Genomic DNA, 17,416 nt, shown 5'->3' on the forward strand with positions numbered 1-17,416 from the left:
TTATTTGTGCCGTAGAGATTTATACATGCTTCGAAAGTCAAAACTTCTATTTCGTTCCAGCTTCAATGTCATGTTGAAATCTTATCAAAATACACACTCGTCAGAAAATCTTGATTCACACAACAAAAATTGATTGTACAAAGACAAAAAATTACAAATCAACAATTGACTGTACAGTAATGAAAAATTATAAATCAAATATGATGATCTATATCCGTGGTTTTAAAACGTCATGGCAATTATTTAACTTTTCTCTTTTAATTTGTGACGTAGTGATTTATACATGATTTGAGAGTCAGAACTTCTATTTCGATCCAGCTTCAATGTCAAGTTGAAATTTGTATCAAAATTCACACTCGTCAGAGAATATTGATTCACACAAAAATTGATTGTACAAAGACGAAAAATTACAAATCAACAACTATGATACAGGGACCTATACGACTTCTGATTTATATATATCTCACCATCACGTAAAAACCCAACAAATAATAATAGCCTAAGGGCAAGAAGTGAAAAATGTATTAAGAATGAGAAAAATGGCAATCCATGATACAGAACCACAACCTTGACTTCATAACCTATGCTCAATTTACAATGGGTGGGTGGACTCATAGTGCAACTTCTACCTTTGTCAAAGTAAACCTAGCAGTGGCAACCAACCTTGCGTGTCGAACGTGTATCTTCATCAATGCATGCTGATTGAGGGGTGGGAGCCAGAACTAAGAAAGCCAAGCTTTCTGCAGGGATTAAGATCATAGGTCTGGAGACTCCCGTAAATGGCATCCTGCTATATACAAAACACAAACAAGGCGATAGCACGAGCCAGTAAAGTGCGAAGATTAGGAGCATCCTCAATAATCACTATATCCAAGCGAGTGAACCTCGGTCGTTTGTAACTGGGGGCCGACCTCTAGTTGGTGTTGGTGGTCTGTTGGCATTCAACTCCTGCACGTAAAATTTTAACTTTTGTAAGCAACATAATAATGAGGTTACACCAACTATTCACGTAGATGTGGTTTGTATATATTTGATATCCTATAACAAACTATGTTGTATAATGATTTTGATAAACACGATTTTGTTGTTTAAACAGTGGTACTATGTTTTTTTTTTAATGAAAAATATCTGAAGGAGTACCTGCATCCATGTATCTTCAATATGCCGTTCTGGTGACGTTTCTGGTGAAGAAATTGCAGGAGGTAGAGGATGAATCAATTTAGGAACTACAACAAGGTCTCTACCCAAAACCAATATTGCTCCAGCATTATTTGCAGTACCTATGGGAACAACTGGAAGAGTCAAAATTTGAAAGAAAATGTGATCTAAGGACAATGTGTAATGCAGAAGTCAGCAACATATACCGCAATAATTTGTAGCCGAGAAAAGTGTGATCAAATGTCCCTGGGCAAAACGCTCAAACCCATCCATCACACATTCATGTGCACGGACAATTAGCTGGAGATCGTTGTTGTTGCAAAATTCCATGACTCGATCAGGCTGAAGTACAGAACCCCATTTAAATGAGCATGATACCATGTATAAAAAACTATCAAATAGCATAGGTTAAAACATTATTTAAAGTACGCACACCATCCAACAAGGGAACTTCTACAATTCAAATAACACCGATCACAGACAGATTGCAAATTGGAGCAAATCCGGAGTGCCCGCAGTCGTGCATTCATGATAACACTTCCACCAGCATATGGATGGTGGTAAATAAGAAACTACAGCCATTTATCAATTTCATGATCTTTCAAATTTAAATTATATATAAAGCCTAGCTTACAATTTACAAATATAGTAGCAACACCCTTCAATTTTCAAGCTTCAACGAATGCTTAAAACCAGTTGCCTTGACGGCCTTAGATTACCTCCCAAGAAATCTTTACTCGAACTGTTATTTTACTCAAGACCAAACCTAGCAAATCCTTCCAAAGATCTTATATTGTGTTCCTCTAACCATACTTGTGCACATGAACTAATAGCACACACAGTATCTCGTTCCATAACCTCAGAATGACAGGTAAAAATTAATGCATCAAACACAGTTTTCCCTATTATCTCATCTAATCTCAACTTGGTCCATATTATATCTCCATAATGTGTGTGAGATCTTAACATCAGCATATTGATATGCATTGCCATATTATCATCTAGAAACGCTGGGACTACCAAATTACTACATATTTATAGGAGCACTCACCCCAAACGTAACTAACCCTGGACCTCTAGCATTTGGCCGCAATCCTTCCACGCTGTCATTCTCTGTAGGATCAGACCTGGAGAGGAACATTTCATGCTGTTATTATCCAGGACACGAAGTACAGATATAAACAGCAATCATACACAAATGCACTAACCACAACAGATCCATAAGCACAATTGACCCCGCTTCCATTGGAATTGGTCGTTGAATATTCTCAATCTGTTCTATATGATTTATTGAACGACCAATACCCCCATGCATGCAAATAATCTTCTTCTCGATTAAAGCAGCTAGAGGAAGCCAATTAAATAGACGGTTAATCCGATGCCACGCCCAAATTCCGTCTCTCTCCCCCTGATCAAGAACTTACACGGTAAGTTGGTTGGTTACTCAACATAAATAAGAAACAATATCAGGTTGCAGGGATTCCTTACCATCCTCTCAATGCACTCTATTCGAAAACCAAAAAGGGCATTAATATCTGCAGCTTCATGGTTTCCACGTATCAAATGTACATTAGTGGGATACTCAACCTGCAATATTCACAAAACAATGCATAAATTTGGGGCCATCAAACCTGCGATGCAGAAAGACAACTTAAACAATCGAGAGTACCTTCAGAGCAAGAAGAAGGGTTATAGTTTCCAAGCTGTGCTGTCCCCGATCAACATAGTCTCCAAGGAATAGATAATCGATATATCTGAAAGTCATTTATACAAAATTAATAAAAGAAAAAAAATCAAATGCATCATTTATACAAAATTAATAAAGAAAAAAAATCAAATGCATAAATCACCAGTGTTATAATAGTCTTAATATATGGATCAAGCCTAACCTAACCCTTCAAAGACGAGATCATTTACTTAAAAGTAGATTAGACTGAGGTAATTGAGTGAAGAAACAGAGCCATGAAAAATAAATTGAAAACAAAACGGGTCATCTATAACATGCACATGTGGGGTAATCAATTAAAACTTCGCGGTAATCAATTAAAACTTCGCTCAGGGATGAGAACTCAACAATATAACAAGGGTATGAAAACTAATAAAGAAAAACAATTGACCTAAATATAAAAAGTTGGTCGTGATTTTGATTTGGCAACTTATACATCAATAACCATGATTAAATACCCTGAAAAATAACTAAACAAGAAGCTTGCACCATTTTAAAATATCTGTTGTTCACAAATAAAACCATCAATGGGATATACAGAACTTACGCAATGTCACCAGCAGTTGATGGTGCACCATACTCGTCAAAAAGGCGCATGAGATCCCCAAACTGCCCATGTAAATCACCAAATATTTTAATTGGTGCACTAAGTTGTAAGACACTTGGTTCACTTGAAAATATCCGCTCAGCACTGTCACAAAGATCAGCAATTTCATTACAGTCTAAGAAAAATTGCCGGCGTACTGGTGGTTTCCATCCACGGGGCTTTAAGAGGTGTGCTATGACCTATAAAGATGGTAAGAGAACGCCATAAGAAACAAATCTAATTATAAGACAAAACAAGCATGCTTTATTAAAGTTATCTTAAACAAACATGGGTATGTGTATGTGTATTATAAATGTACAGAGTCAACAGGATACAGACAGAAACCCCAAAAATATCAGAAAATGTTAATGCAAGATAGAGTAAGTAGTGGCAATAAAATGGTCAATAAACATTACCAATAATAATATTAAGTTTTTGTCTAATATAATCAGTGACTTATTATTATGCTTTCATGTTTGATAAGTGATAACTAGTTGTAAAGATAAATCTGTACCTTTTTTGGCACACTATTGATGGACATCTGCCGATCTAATAATTTTCTAGCAGCAGTTGCATTTTCTGGAGTCCCGTAACTGACGCGCCTGCCTTCATTTTCAAATTGATCAATTGAAAGCTGTCTAACCATGCCACCTAATGCTCCACCAGTTTCTGCAGCAATAACTACCTGTAGAAAATTGAACATTTATTTCTTGCGCTTAAATATTTTATAGATACTTATACACAACATGATTTTTAGTAATTAGAATGTATCACCCACAGCTCTGTGATGCAGCCGAACTCCACCAGAAGAGATGTTATTTGCTACAGGATCAGGCTTAATCAAGGAGGATGTGTGTTTCCCACTTGGGGTGGCCTCAGCCCCACGGTCTCTGTCAGGTAATTCCACTTCTCCATTTTCTTGTCGCGCCTTTGCAGCAGCCAGTGCAGCACTAATAGCTTCGGCTTCTGCAGCAGATGCTTCAACCAGATACTCAACTCCTTTGGCAGTTCTACTGTTAAAACTAATTTGAATGAATGAATCCAAAGTAGCAACATAAAATACATTGCACAATGAGAATGAGTCTTTCTTACCGAGGTCCCTGAAGTATGGCATTTTCAGTGCTGATGTCAGTATAAATGTCACCATTCATAGGGGGTGCAACTGGATTTCCCAATACAACAGAACCATCAGCAGCCACTTCAGTCATTGTTTGCCTTGGCCTATCATCAAACCCATATCGTCCAGGCAAGCGCCCTGCTTGTACATTAGATGCAGCTGCTGCAGCAGCATGTGAAGCAGCAGATGTTGTTTCAGCAGCAGCAAGATCTTCAGCAACAAGCAGGTCATCCAGCAAGACTCCTGAGGCATAAACACAATACATTCATGTCAGTCAAACTGTTGAGGAGACGAAATGATTAAATCACAACACGAAATCCCAAATTAAATATTTACAAAGAATCTACAACAGAAAACTATTAACATATAGGAAACCAGAAGATGTGTCAAAAGAAATTCTGGCATGATATGATGCCTTCTTTGATTCTCTATTCCACCACGATCAATAGAGTAATGTTATTGAGTGTGTTCATGCCACTGCTTTGCAGTTAATACTTTATCTTTCAGTTAGCAGTTATAAGTGCTTGACCAGTTAGTTAACCACTCAGGTGTTACCCCTCCCCACTATATAAGTGCGTGCTCTTGTATTCTGTAAAACAAGTTTCAATCATTCAATAAGAAGTATTCGTTTTCTTTTTACTTTTATCTGTCTTCCATTATTCTTTACACTCCATAGATAGTACAGACTCAGTTACTACCTGTTAATTACATACAAATTGATTCTAGTTGATTTTTAAATATATAGAATTAGTAACTTGCTAATTTATAAAAAATATAATATAAGAAACTAATAACGGCAAAGTAATAATCCAGTCACCCCCGAAAATAAGATGAACCTGCAAATAGTTATAATTATGACTTACCTCCACGTAAACCACCGTAAATAAAAATTAGGTCACCAACAGCTGCAGCTGCATGTCTACAACGTCGAGTCAACTCAACTGCGGCGTCTCCACCAGCTGCATCAGCACTGTATCTACCAGTCCTTGGAGTGGTAACAACAGATTTTGTATCACACCAAACACCAGCAGCAGTGTCCAATACTACAAAAGGGGGAAAAAAGTCAGATATACAGCACCATTTGGAATATCCATAAATATTGCATCCACAGAAATAAATAAATAAATAGAAGTGGCCATAGGTAAAAATTAGTTAGGGCACCAAAAGAATGGACTGAAACAAGAATGATTTCTCCAATATTTGAGAATAAAAAACCATTTGAATGTCAAATTGTAAACAGTATAAAAACATATTGATAATTTTATAGATAAATACAACAGATTTTTTATATCATATGCACTCCAAATTGTACTCAGAGAACCAGTTAACAAAAACAAATGACACAACACCGATTGAGTTACCTGCAACACTTGATGAGTCTTCAACCATCCGTCCTCCACCAAGAGCCCCACCAGACACATGCAGCCTTGCATTAACAAATACCTAGAATCATTAAATTAAGCATGATCCTTGAACATATAGCCAACGAAAAAAAATGAGAAAAATATATAAGAAACTGAATCTAACCGCTGCATGCTGATATCTTGGAGATGGTGAGACACCTGGGGCGATTGCCCATTCCCAACGACCATCTCTATGCTTAGCAAGTCCATATGCACTAGCCAATGGCTGCAATGATAATTTCCGTAATGCTTAGGATAAAACACATTGCAAATAACCACCCAAAAAATGTCCAACAGAAGTTAAACAGGTTTATTCATTAGAGTAAAGGTTGAGTAAGAAGCCTTAAAATATAAAGCAGACATTGATAAGAGCATCTGCCCATACACATCTTACTCAACCTAAAATAATCACAACTATAAATGCCACCAGTAAATATTTGATAAAGCCCGCTTGAGCATTTTGATCAAGCTGCTGGAACTTCGACGCAAGATAAAAGTACTCCAGTAGTTTCTGAATAGTACTGATTTAAATTTAAATTTCAATATGAAAAACTTTCAATTAGCCGTTCTTAGCTTGCTCTACAACTCAAACCAGGATATCTCAAGGTGTTTCCTTCTCTAATTGGCAAAGAGATAGCATTGTTCAGTTGCACTCCTAGTTTCCTGAAATGTTTTGTTTTAGTTTTTTCCAGCTCTTGATACTCTTAGAATTTCGGCTAGGACTAACTCAACCCAACAGCTAGCTCAAGTGGTGAGGATTGCCCAAACCTTTATAATGACTACTTTGGGCATGCCTCTAGTCAATGTGGCATCTCAAGTCTGAATACTCTCTTTAACGTCCAAGACTGGACATCTGGAGCATGGAAAAATCCAGGTGGCCCAATTACAACACCCTTCTGCCCAGGTCTAGACATCTATATTTGACCAGAAAGAAAAAAAAGGACTAAAAATATAAAGGGTTGAAGACTATGAGTGGCCCAAGAACAGATCTAGAATAATTTCTGAAACCATCGTAAAAATTGAAAATACGGCCACCTAACTCAGCCCAAGAGCTAGCACCGGAGGTGAAGATAAGACAAAAATTACAAGCTTCCTCGGAAAATCAAATAAACATAATGAATAGATAACTTACGACACTATTGGCATCCCTTCCTCCACAAAGAAGAAGAAGCCCATCAGAGCGTGCACTTGCAGTTGCATACCTAGTAAAACAAGTGAAAAATTTGACAAATCAACCCCACATGATGATAAATTGTACAAAAAGATAGCCAGCTTCATAAATATAATAAGGTAGGTCTACACTCTAGAGTTATTTGTTTACACCTTCAAAGGTGAAACAAATTAATCTCTTGCACTGAAAACAAACACAGCAATAATAACACAAATTCATTGCATATAACAAAATATTAATGCCAATAAAAATTGTCAAATGAAATTAAGCTTCAATTCAAATCTTACGCAAGTCTGCAGTCTAACTCTTTCATTTTTCCACACATATAAACAACAAGAAAATGAAGGTGAGCCTATTCTACAATCATAATTCTCGTAAAAAGTAAAGCAATTACAAATATGGTCAATTTAAAAAAATATGATAGAAAACAGAGCACAGAGAAAAAAAAAGAACAATAAAAAAATATGGTCACAAATATGATAGAAAACAGAGCACACAGAAAAAAGAACAATAAAAACATATGAAGATTTGAAAAAAGTTTACAAAATATAAACAATATGAAACATGTCAATTCAATCAATTAGAGTTACTACATAAGTCAAACTGGAATTTGTGTTTAATATAACCACTCTTTCATTTAGTTTGTGCAATAACATGATCACAATCTTTAGAACCTAATTCAAGAGGTCAAAGGCTAAAATGTAAACAAACACTATCTCATGTTCTTGAGAATTAAATCTGATATGTATAAAGTGAAGCCAAAATATCAGTCTAGAAAAGCAGAATTTAAGGAGATCGAAGCATACATGCATGGAGGTGGACCCTCTCCTTCTGGCTCTAACTTGCGCCATTCATATGGCTTGGCAGCAGTGTCCAAGGCCCATACATCAGCCAAAGGTCTCTTTCCTGGAAAGAAAAGATGAAAGACATCCATTAAATTTCCAGAGACACAAACAAGGCAAAAAATATAAATGGGGTAGCATTCGAGAGTTCCTGACTTACCATCATTGCCTCCAATTGCCATAAGATACCTCTGGCCCACCAAAGCCATTACATGTCCATAGCGTGACCCTGGTCCGGGGCCTTGAACAGACACTCTACATATAATTCAGAACCGTTTAGATTATATAAAGTTTCATTGGAATTTGGAAACATTAAGTCATCAAGGAATAAAAACGCATAGGTTATGTGTCTAACCTATGCCATCGGGGCCATTGCTGAGTGAGATCAAGCACATGAAGGTCTTCTGCTGACAAACCAGCAGGACCAATGCCACCCTAGGTAACAAGGCAACATTCCACAAAGAATTAAGCTTATCATTTACAGAAAGGAAATAAATCCACCAACATTAAGATAACCTCAGATATCCCCTCAGTGTTACCTGAATAACCACCATGGTTCCCACGGCAGTTGCCACATGGGCAGCCCTTGGTGTTGGAGGTTCTCCAAAGGGAGTTAGCCTGCATTATATTTCCATTATAAGCACTGTGCAGAGCATCTAAGACTATAAAAGTATTAATCATGGCTGAACAGAGGTGGGAAAGAATAACCTAAGTCTAAACTCACCTAGACCATTTATTAGTCAAGACATCATAACAGTGGACATCAGCTGTAGCACCAGCTAAACCTGCAGCACAAATGGTATATTAGCGGTCGTGATAAATTTCACTGTAATTACTAAACACTTATACCTCAATTACTAAAACTATACAATATACATTTCATTCTTTTTTACAAGAGAAGCTCCCTTCAATCCAATCAATATTGACTCTTCTTCCAAAGAAGAACGTATAAAATGTTGATAATTGTTCAATTGGTACTAACTAAAGCAGCAAGATATGCAGATGAATACAATTCTGAAATAACCTAGAAAGTTTACAGCAGTAATTTATGACATACCCGTAAGTTATTTTCAATTAATTTCAATAATCCCTCCAAAATAGCTTACGAATAAGTTCTTAATCAACTCCCAAAAATAACTTAATGTATAAGCATAACTTAATGAATAAGCATTTAGTTAAGCTATATACTCGACCGTGTCCTTGTTAACTATTACTAAGATTGCTGTGCATCAAAATTAATAGACAGCCAAGGGTGCTACTCTGTCTGGATGACTTTGAGTTTAAGAATGAGAATAAAACCATTTGGGGATCCTACTGAACATAAACAACAATTTCTTACCATTTTCAACAAATGCTGCTTATTGTCAACTGTACTTAAAATGGATACTCTTCACAACATAAACTAAAACCATTCTTTATAAAGTAAAAACCAGGGTTGCTAGAGTTCATATACCACTGAACCAAAGATGACATGTTGTCAACTGGAAAATTGTCCGTGAAAAGGAACGTCGGTCCAACCTCATCGTTACATTCTAGGACCTTCACCTACAAAGTTTATCGTGTAGAAGAGTTTACTGTTGACACACGGTATCAACTATCAAGACTTTATGGCCAAGGGGTCAAGATTCGGTCCTTGCCAGCTGCCACCCCTTCCACCCAATTCTTCATAATTAAAGTAAATTTCAGCTCAAGGAAATGTACGCCTGTGCATTATCTGCTTCAAACCTAAAGAACTCTTCCTCAAAGGGTGTTTAAAGATGTAAAAGCATTTTGAGGCCTTTAACCTAAGTTGTTACATTCTAGGACCTTCACCTAAAGATGTTATCTTGTAGAAGAGTTGACTGTTGCCAATTAACATGGTATCAAGGCTTTGTCTGCTTCAAGTCTAAAAGCCTCTTCCTCAAAAGTATTTAGAAATGTAAAAGCATTTTAAGGCCTTTAATGAGATAAACTAGTTTAAGGTGGTTCGACGCATTGGCGAAAGAACAACAAAGGACCAATGTGACAAGTAATCTTACAGAATATAGTTTTATTGAAAGGAGTAAAAGAATACCAGGGAAAACTATAAAAGAGAACATTTAAAAGGCTTTAGTCTAATGAATTACATTACATGGATCAAATTTAAGAGTCATGTGATCCATGTAGCAGATTCAGTCAAGGGAATTCGATTTGATTATTAAACTATCCAATAAATGAATGATCATAAATACCATTTCCACTCATTACCGTTCAAATCCTCCCCATCCATCCAAGTTAAACTATTATAGATCTTAGCAATCAACAAAGCAAGATTTTATCCCAATTAAAGATCAAAAGCACCTAGATACTGTGAAAATAAACCCTAAATATCACCAATCCATTGCAATCGATGCATTTTCATGACCTAAAACAATAACCCAATTAGGGTTATTTGCATTCAAACAGCCCTAGTAACTAATAAAGCCCTAAACATCACCAATCCATAGCAATCAATGCATCCATGACCTAAAACAACAACCCAATTAGGGTTATTTGCATTCAAACAACCCTTGTAACTAATAAACCCTAAATATCACCAATCCATTGCAATCAATGCATTTCCATAACCTAAAACAACAATGCAACTTAGGGTTCTTTGCATTCAAACACCCCAAGTAACTAACAACTAAACATTATCATAAAAATCCAAACCCCACCCACATGTGCAGCTAAATTCAACTCAATCTCAAAATACCAATTATGCAATGAGTATAGATATCAAACTAACATTCCCTTTTATTCCTAGAAGGAGCAATTCTTGACCAGGTTTTACTTACCAAACCTCCCGACCAAACTTCAAATTACCAGAGCCCCTTACCCGAACCAAAAAAACAAACTAACATTGACCAAAACTCAACACCAACAAATATAAATTCAAAGTTAAATACATACGAATTCCAGCATTTCCAGCCGAGGACGGAGTTCCAGAAGCCGCGGAATTCCCTTCAAGAGCAGTAGCACCACCAAACAAAATCAACCTCGGACCAATATACCCCGGCGTCCCTTCCTCCCCAACCGCCGCCACCGCTGTCAACGTATGTCCACACCTCGGCCCAGGTCCATCCTCCTTCTTCTCCAAAATCGCATTTACAACCGTATAATTGGGTGCCAACCTAGGTCCAACCACAGCACTCTGCTGCACCTCCTCCACCGGAGATCCACCACCAACCACAACCGCCGGAGCTTCCGTCACCTCACCTCCCTCCACCGCAGCCTCCACCGTAGCAGCACCAGCTTGATCGTGATCGTGACCGTGATTGTGACCAGGTTCCGATAGCATCGATGAATCAACCTCCATTTTTGTTGAACCCTAAGTTTGAATCAATTTCGTTAAAATCGAAGGTGAAATTAGAACGAATTCGCGCTTAACCGCATTTGAATGAATTCGCGTAATGAAACGAATTTGAATGTTCGTGATGAAATTGAAAAATCTTAGCTGAAAATTCAGATCGTTGATTCTTTCTTCAATTTCTAAGAAGAAAAAATTGAAATAGATGAAAAAATTTCACAATTTATAGATATAGAGAGAAGAGAAAAAGAAAAGAAAAAAAGTTATTAGGTTTTTTTTTCCTCTTTTTTTCTATTTGGTGTTTAAAGTTGAAACCTGAAAAGGAAAGGAAAAGAAAAAAAGCAGAAGAAAGAAATGAGAACGAAGACAAGCTTCTGTTAGCATAATTCGGTTGACATAAACATTCTATTATATATGCAGGTACCGGATTAAAACTCTAACTTTTTCACCTATTCACTTTAAAATTGTGGAATTATAGTCGTTTCCACCAACAACAAAAAAAACAGTGATGATGGCGGAGAACGATAATGGGGTAGAGATTTGGTATAATATCTTTTTTAAAGAAGAAAAATATGTTGATCGAGATTGCATAAAGTCATAAACAATTTTAATTTAGGGTTGTGTTATTTTGATATAAAACTTTGACATCAAAATTAAACAAAGTAGTAGATGATTAACCCGTTTAGAAAAACAAGCATGAACAACTTTGGCCATATTTTACTTACCTCGTGTCAAACTTTAGATTACGAGGGTTATTTTTCCTTAAGAATCAAAGGATTAGTACATTTAAAAGTCGTGTTCTAACACATCAAATGTCACACTATGGATGAAAAAACGAACCAACTCGTCACACCCATTTCATTAACCCATCTAAAAAGAGATGAGGTCGGGTGAATCAACTAGAGACGTAGGGTTGAAAACTCACCCCCACCCTTTTTGTGATGAGTCAAAGGGTTGACAGGTTGACATGTTAGTGTCTTTTAAAAAAATATTTACAAAAATAATGTAAAAAATAACATAAAAACAGTTTAAGGAAATCAAAATGTTGTGTAACTAATGAGTTCAATAAAAACTAGAAAACCATATTTGAAACATTTACTCCTTAAAAAAAAAAAAATTGACACATTTATATTTCGTCATCTAAAAATTTATAATAAGTCAATTGGACATCTAAAATATATCACGATTTCACAATTAACAATTTTACAACACCCAATCTCACTTCGTTTTTTTTAACAAATCAAAATGAAATATATTGCTCAAACCAAAAGTGATTCACCCTGCACAAGGTGTGCTAAAAGTGGTGAATCATACAATATTTGATACAAAGTCATCGCACCTAACAAGAGGTCGCCGCCAACCAAAAAGAATTAAAAAGATTACATGACACACATACAAAGGAGTGGGTGTCGCCACCAATCATGATAACAAAAAGCAATTGGAACATGATTCCAAGATAACCATAAAAAGGAATTCAGCTTAACTTTTTCAAGAATATTGTAAGGATCGGTTGCCGCAATTTTTAAGACACAATTGTTCCTTTCATTCCATATTGCCCAAGCACAAGCAAGCCAAATGACCTTAAAGTATGAATGTGAAGATCACGGCATACATGTCAAGTGAATAAACTGGAAGAAGTGATCAGTAATCGATCTTGGGAAGACAAAAGAGATGTCGAGCCAATGACAGACTAAGTACAAAACACTCCCAAATAAATAGCAGCCAATGAATAGATGATATGTCATCTCAATGTTGTCGCACCCTCCGACACACATGTTATCGTTAGGTGGAAGGACATGTCGTCTCACCAAGTTTGTTTTTATTTGAATTCTGTCTTGAAGTAGACGCCATGCAAAAAGTGAAGTTTTGGAAGGAACTAGCTTATGCTAAAAATTGTGATTAGCGCACCTAACCACCGGTTCGTCGGCGGATGTAAGAAATCGATAAGTCTCGCTAACCGAGTAACACCCACTCTCACTTTGTACCACACACTTATTTTTCAGACATCCAATTTTTATTTTTAGAGATTAAAACTAAAATATGTTATATTTTTAGAATCGAAAAAACTTATCTAACCTGTATTTTTATAGAATCAGTTTCGGTATCAAGAAGTTTACAAACACTCAATGGCGAAGACACCATCCAACGACCTCGAGCACTCATCTGGGTTTAATGGATATTTTATTTATACTAGGTCAAACCCAATAGTCCATTAACCCACTTAAAAAAATCTGGCAAACTTTAATATTTTTTCATTACGGCGCGCATAACACAACAAAAGCCCAAAAAATGTCAAGGCTTTATAAAATTCCTGGCTCCGCCACTGCAAACACCCACTCACACTTCGTACCAAACACTCGTGTCACTAAACTATCGTTTATTTTAAGTCATTTAACACAAAATTTGTGTTTGACGTTTTTGTCAACAATAAAAAAATGTTTGGCGTACTAGGATGTCGGGACAGATTCAGGATTAGACTGTTGGTGTGGCAAAATAATAGTGTTAAACAATTTATCCACTGAAATTAAATATTATGTACTATTTCGCCAATAATAATAATTTTAATAGTTTCATTTGAGCTAGTTTTATTAACCCAAATTCATTTGCAACTATAAAAATTGCTAATTAGAACAAAATAAATTGTCAATTTTCTAACATTTTATTCTTATAGACATTCTTTATGTACTTACAAAAAGTGCAATAATCGTATTAGGGTTTGTATCATATTGGTCATGTCATGAGAAGGCTCTCAAGGGTTGTATTTATAGTCCTCTATGGGTCTGATTTGTGGTTACTTAGGCGGTAAGTAACAAAGGTATTTAGGTATTTAGGCATGTTCTAGAGGTTTCTAGAAGCAAGTAGAGGCGGCGTCCTGGGAGGACGCGCCTTGGTCCTCAGGTACCTTCTTGAGGGAGCTGAGGCCTCTGAGAGGGCCTAAATGCCCTTCTGAAAGTCTTCTAGATCTCTAGGAATATATCGACGGTCCACTTTATATGTAAAAATAATTGAAAAAAATTGAAGTGGCTATAGCCACACCAAGTTACATGTCGATCCGCCCATGTTAGGATGGGAGATTGGGAGGCAAACGGTGACCTTCTATTTTTATTTTTTTTAGCAAGTCCTTCTATTTTATATATCTACTAGTTTATTTTTATTTTTTTTGACAAAAATAAACGATATTCATTCATTCAAATTGATAGAGTACATCGATACAATATAGATCCAAATTCGCTAAAAATAAAAAGGATGAATATGTGAACAAACTCACATCATCCATGTTAATAGCATAAAACGGCAAAGTACCTATGCCTACAAATATGACTAATATGACTATATTCAAGTCTCCGGAATACTCATGTTTTTAGATCTGGAACGTTGACGACGCCAAAATCATTGTCATTGATCGGATCTGCACTTGCTCAAAGCTAATCTTTCAACCTGAATCAAATAAATACCGCACTAAGACGAGAAATCAAAAACACACCGCATAAAGACGGAAATCAAAACAAACAGAGTCGTGCAGAGACGACGAAATCATAAAAACAAATGAAAGAAAACAGAAATATGTGAAATCACTTATTCAATTAGGATAGAAGGAAAAACAACTCGAAGGGGTGATTTTTGGGTCAAAATTGACCCTAAATCAGCCCTCTGACAACAAAAAGAAGAAGAAAGGGGTGACGGCTAGGGTTTGAGAAGGAGAGAAGAGAGAGAAAGTTTTGAGAAGAGAAGGGGTCTAAACTGCATTAAGGTTAATCTATATCTACTAGATTATTATTTCTCATTCTGTTGGTAATACTGTTATTAATATTATTATTGTTGTTGTTATTATTATTATTAGAGAATTATTATCAATATTAGTGTTCAAAACGTACATGTTATTTCACTCTTTCTACTGTATTAATGCGTATAAATTTTGAATTTAGTTTTTATAAAATTTTTATTTTCATTAAAATTGTATATATATAGATATTTTTCTTTTATAGATTAGGTATATATACTTTACACTTTTATATTGTAACAAACTATATTCATCTATATCAATAAACGTCAATAATATAGCAAATCTTAATTGTTTTTTGGTCAAATATAACAAATCTTTCAATTCCTCAAGAAGAAAAAAACAAACAAATCTTTCAAAAAAAATAATATAGCAAATATAATATAAACCCACACCCCTTAACCAAGGTACTGAGTTTGAATCCGACTTTGAGCATGCAACATGCAACATCGTTAAAACTTTAAGAGCAAGTTTACTGTTCATTTGGATTCCACAATACTCGAGAAATTAGTCTTCGCAGTTACGCGCACAGTCGGCACCTGATTTACACAAAAAACAATAAACATTTTTTTTATAGGAATACTTGTTGAGAGATATGATTGAAAATGAAACAAACAAGAAAACGCTTCAAAACCATATAAAAAAATAGATATGACATAGATAGATTATATAATTCAAAAGGTAATGGAATCTTATAGACAAGTACACGAGGACCAATTACATGCCAGATCAACATGGTATCTTATTATCTTCAAAATCTTTTATTTTAATCCCTTGGATTTGATCAATCATCACCAGTATCATTATTTAAATGCAACATACAAAGGATAAATTTTCTAAATTGAAAAGTATGTCATGTGTGTTTAGGGAGAAATGGTTTCCGATCGAGTTTTTAAACTACCATATGTGCACGTTAAATATACAAAGGATAAATTTTCTAAATTGAAAAGTATGTCATGTGTGTTTAGGGAGAAATGGTTTCCGATCGAGTTTTTAAACTACCATATGTGCACGTTAAATTCATGTAAAATTTAAACTATATAATATAATACAAAAAAGTGTGAGTAATTTATCTCAAATTGATTATGGTTGAGCTAGTCTTGAATATATAAGAGATGTGACTCGTATATTCAATGTTTTAAGACTTTGTGTAAGATGTGGTGACAAATATTTTAGTAATCTTAGATCATTGGTCTATTGTTGCACTTTACGCTCCTCTCAAACATCCAACAAATGTTACCTGAGCCTAGTTCAATTTAGTGGAAGGAGAGGCATCAAATCCTGGTGTGTGGTTCCTTGTATCAAAAAACTTTTTGGCGATTGAGTCAACACCCAACATACGTGTTATGGCGGTTTAACAACAATGCAAGTAAACGAGACGAGAGACTCACACTTAAGGGGTAGATTGTTGCGCCAAGTGTGAATTGTTAGTTGCACATCGATTGTAAGTTTGTTTAATCCTGAATGTATGAGAAAGAAAACTCAAATACCAATATTTTAAGATTTTGAGTGGAGATGTGATATTCTACCGTGGCAAGTGTGAGGTGAGTTTGAAGTCTCAAATTGTTTGAAAAAGTGAGATCAAGCAATATATGAGTAAACGAACCCTTAAATTCAATGTTTTAATATTTTAGGTATGACGTAATTTACAAATCATTTGTGGTTACTCTTTGGCCCAATGTTGACAATCCATCAAATTTCCCTCACGACTCAACATGTTGTGATCTCTTAGGGGTCTTGACTATGATCCAAATTGTTGGGAAAAAACACATTAAAAAAACAAAGGAACATAATCATAACACACAAATATAACGTGGAAAAAACCACAAAACATGTTAAAAATCCACAATTGTTGTCTAGTGAGACCAAGATAACAACATTATGCAAGTTAGAAAACTACCTTTCACACTTCACACAATGCTAATAAACACCATGAAATGACAAATTTAACTTTAAATTCCATCGGTAGTTTCGCTAGTTAAAATCAATCGACAGTTAACCACCGATAAGGTTATATTGGTAATTTCGTGGTGTTTGCAAACATTGACTACAGTTTTTCAGTAACTCCCCTATTTTTTTGTGTCCGATCAATTTGTAATTCTCGAATCTCGATCGACTTTTTCAACCAAGTGAGCAATTTTGAAGTGCCTATTCAACAACCGTCTTATCTTATATCCTTGTAGGCATAGCAATTAGCAAACACCGAATGAGATTTGGGCCGACATGATAACATCAACAAGGCCCAATAAGTACCAACTGTTACATCACGTGCAATACGACAAGTGTACTGTTGTATGGAGTACGAAGAAACGAAAGGGATAACAG

General features: G+C 35.6%; 1 protein-coding gene across 2 annotated transcripts; it reads right to left on the reverse strand.

The window, feature by feature from the left end:
* Positions 1 to 287: 287 nt before the first annotated feature.
* LOC146950303 (serine/threonine-protein phosphatase BSL3-like) lies at positions 288 to 11,694 on the reverse strand. Of its 2 annotated transcripts, none has more exons than XM_085746239.1 (21): positions 10,914 to 11,694; positions 8,728 to 8,788; positions 8,543 to 8,621; positions 8,359 to 8,438; positions 8,164 to 8,258; positions 7,968 to 8,067; positions 7,123 to 7,192; positions 6,115 to 6,216; positions 5,949 to 6,030; positions 5,451 to 5,630; positions 4,563 to 4,830; positions 4,249 to 4,480; positions 3,985 to 4,155; positions 3,432 to 3,670; positions 2,828 to 2,912; positions 2,647 to 2,745; positions 2,367 to 2,566; positions 2,210 to 2,285; positions 1,365 to 1,500; positions 1,141 to 1,280; positions 288 to 948 (listed from the first exon to the last, which is right to left on the reverse strand). In XM_085746239.1, the coding sequence occupies exons 1-21, from the start codon at positions 11,317 to 11,319 to the stop codon at positions 865 to 867; spliced, it is 2,985 nt and encodes a 994-aa protein (XP_085602365.1). In that variant the 5' UTR covers positions 11,320 to 11,694; the 3' UTR covers positions 288 to 864. The 2 variants fall into 2 exon arrangements, with proteins under 2 accessions (XP_085602365.1, XP_085602364.1); XM_085746238.1 differs by having other exon boundaries at positions 4,249 to 4,483.
* Positions 11,695 to 17,416: the final 5,722 nt, after the last annotated feature.

The sequence above is a fragment of the Medicago sativa genome, chromosome 2 (assembly GCF_051527215.1).
Source record: "Medicago sativa cultivar Bolivia chromosome 2, Bolivia_mono, whole genome shotgun sequence".
NCBI classification, from domain to species: Eukaryota; Viridiplantae; Streptophyta; class Magnoliopsida; order Fabales; family Fabaceae; genus Medicago; species Medicago sativa.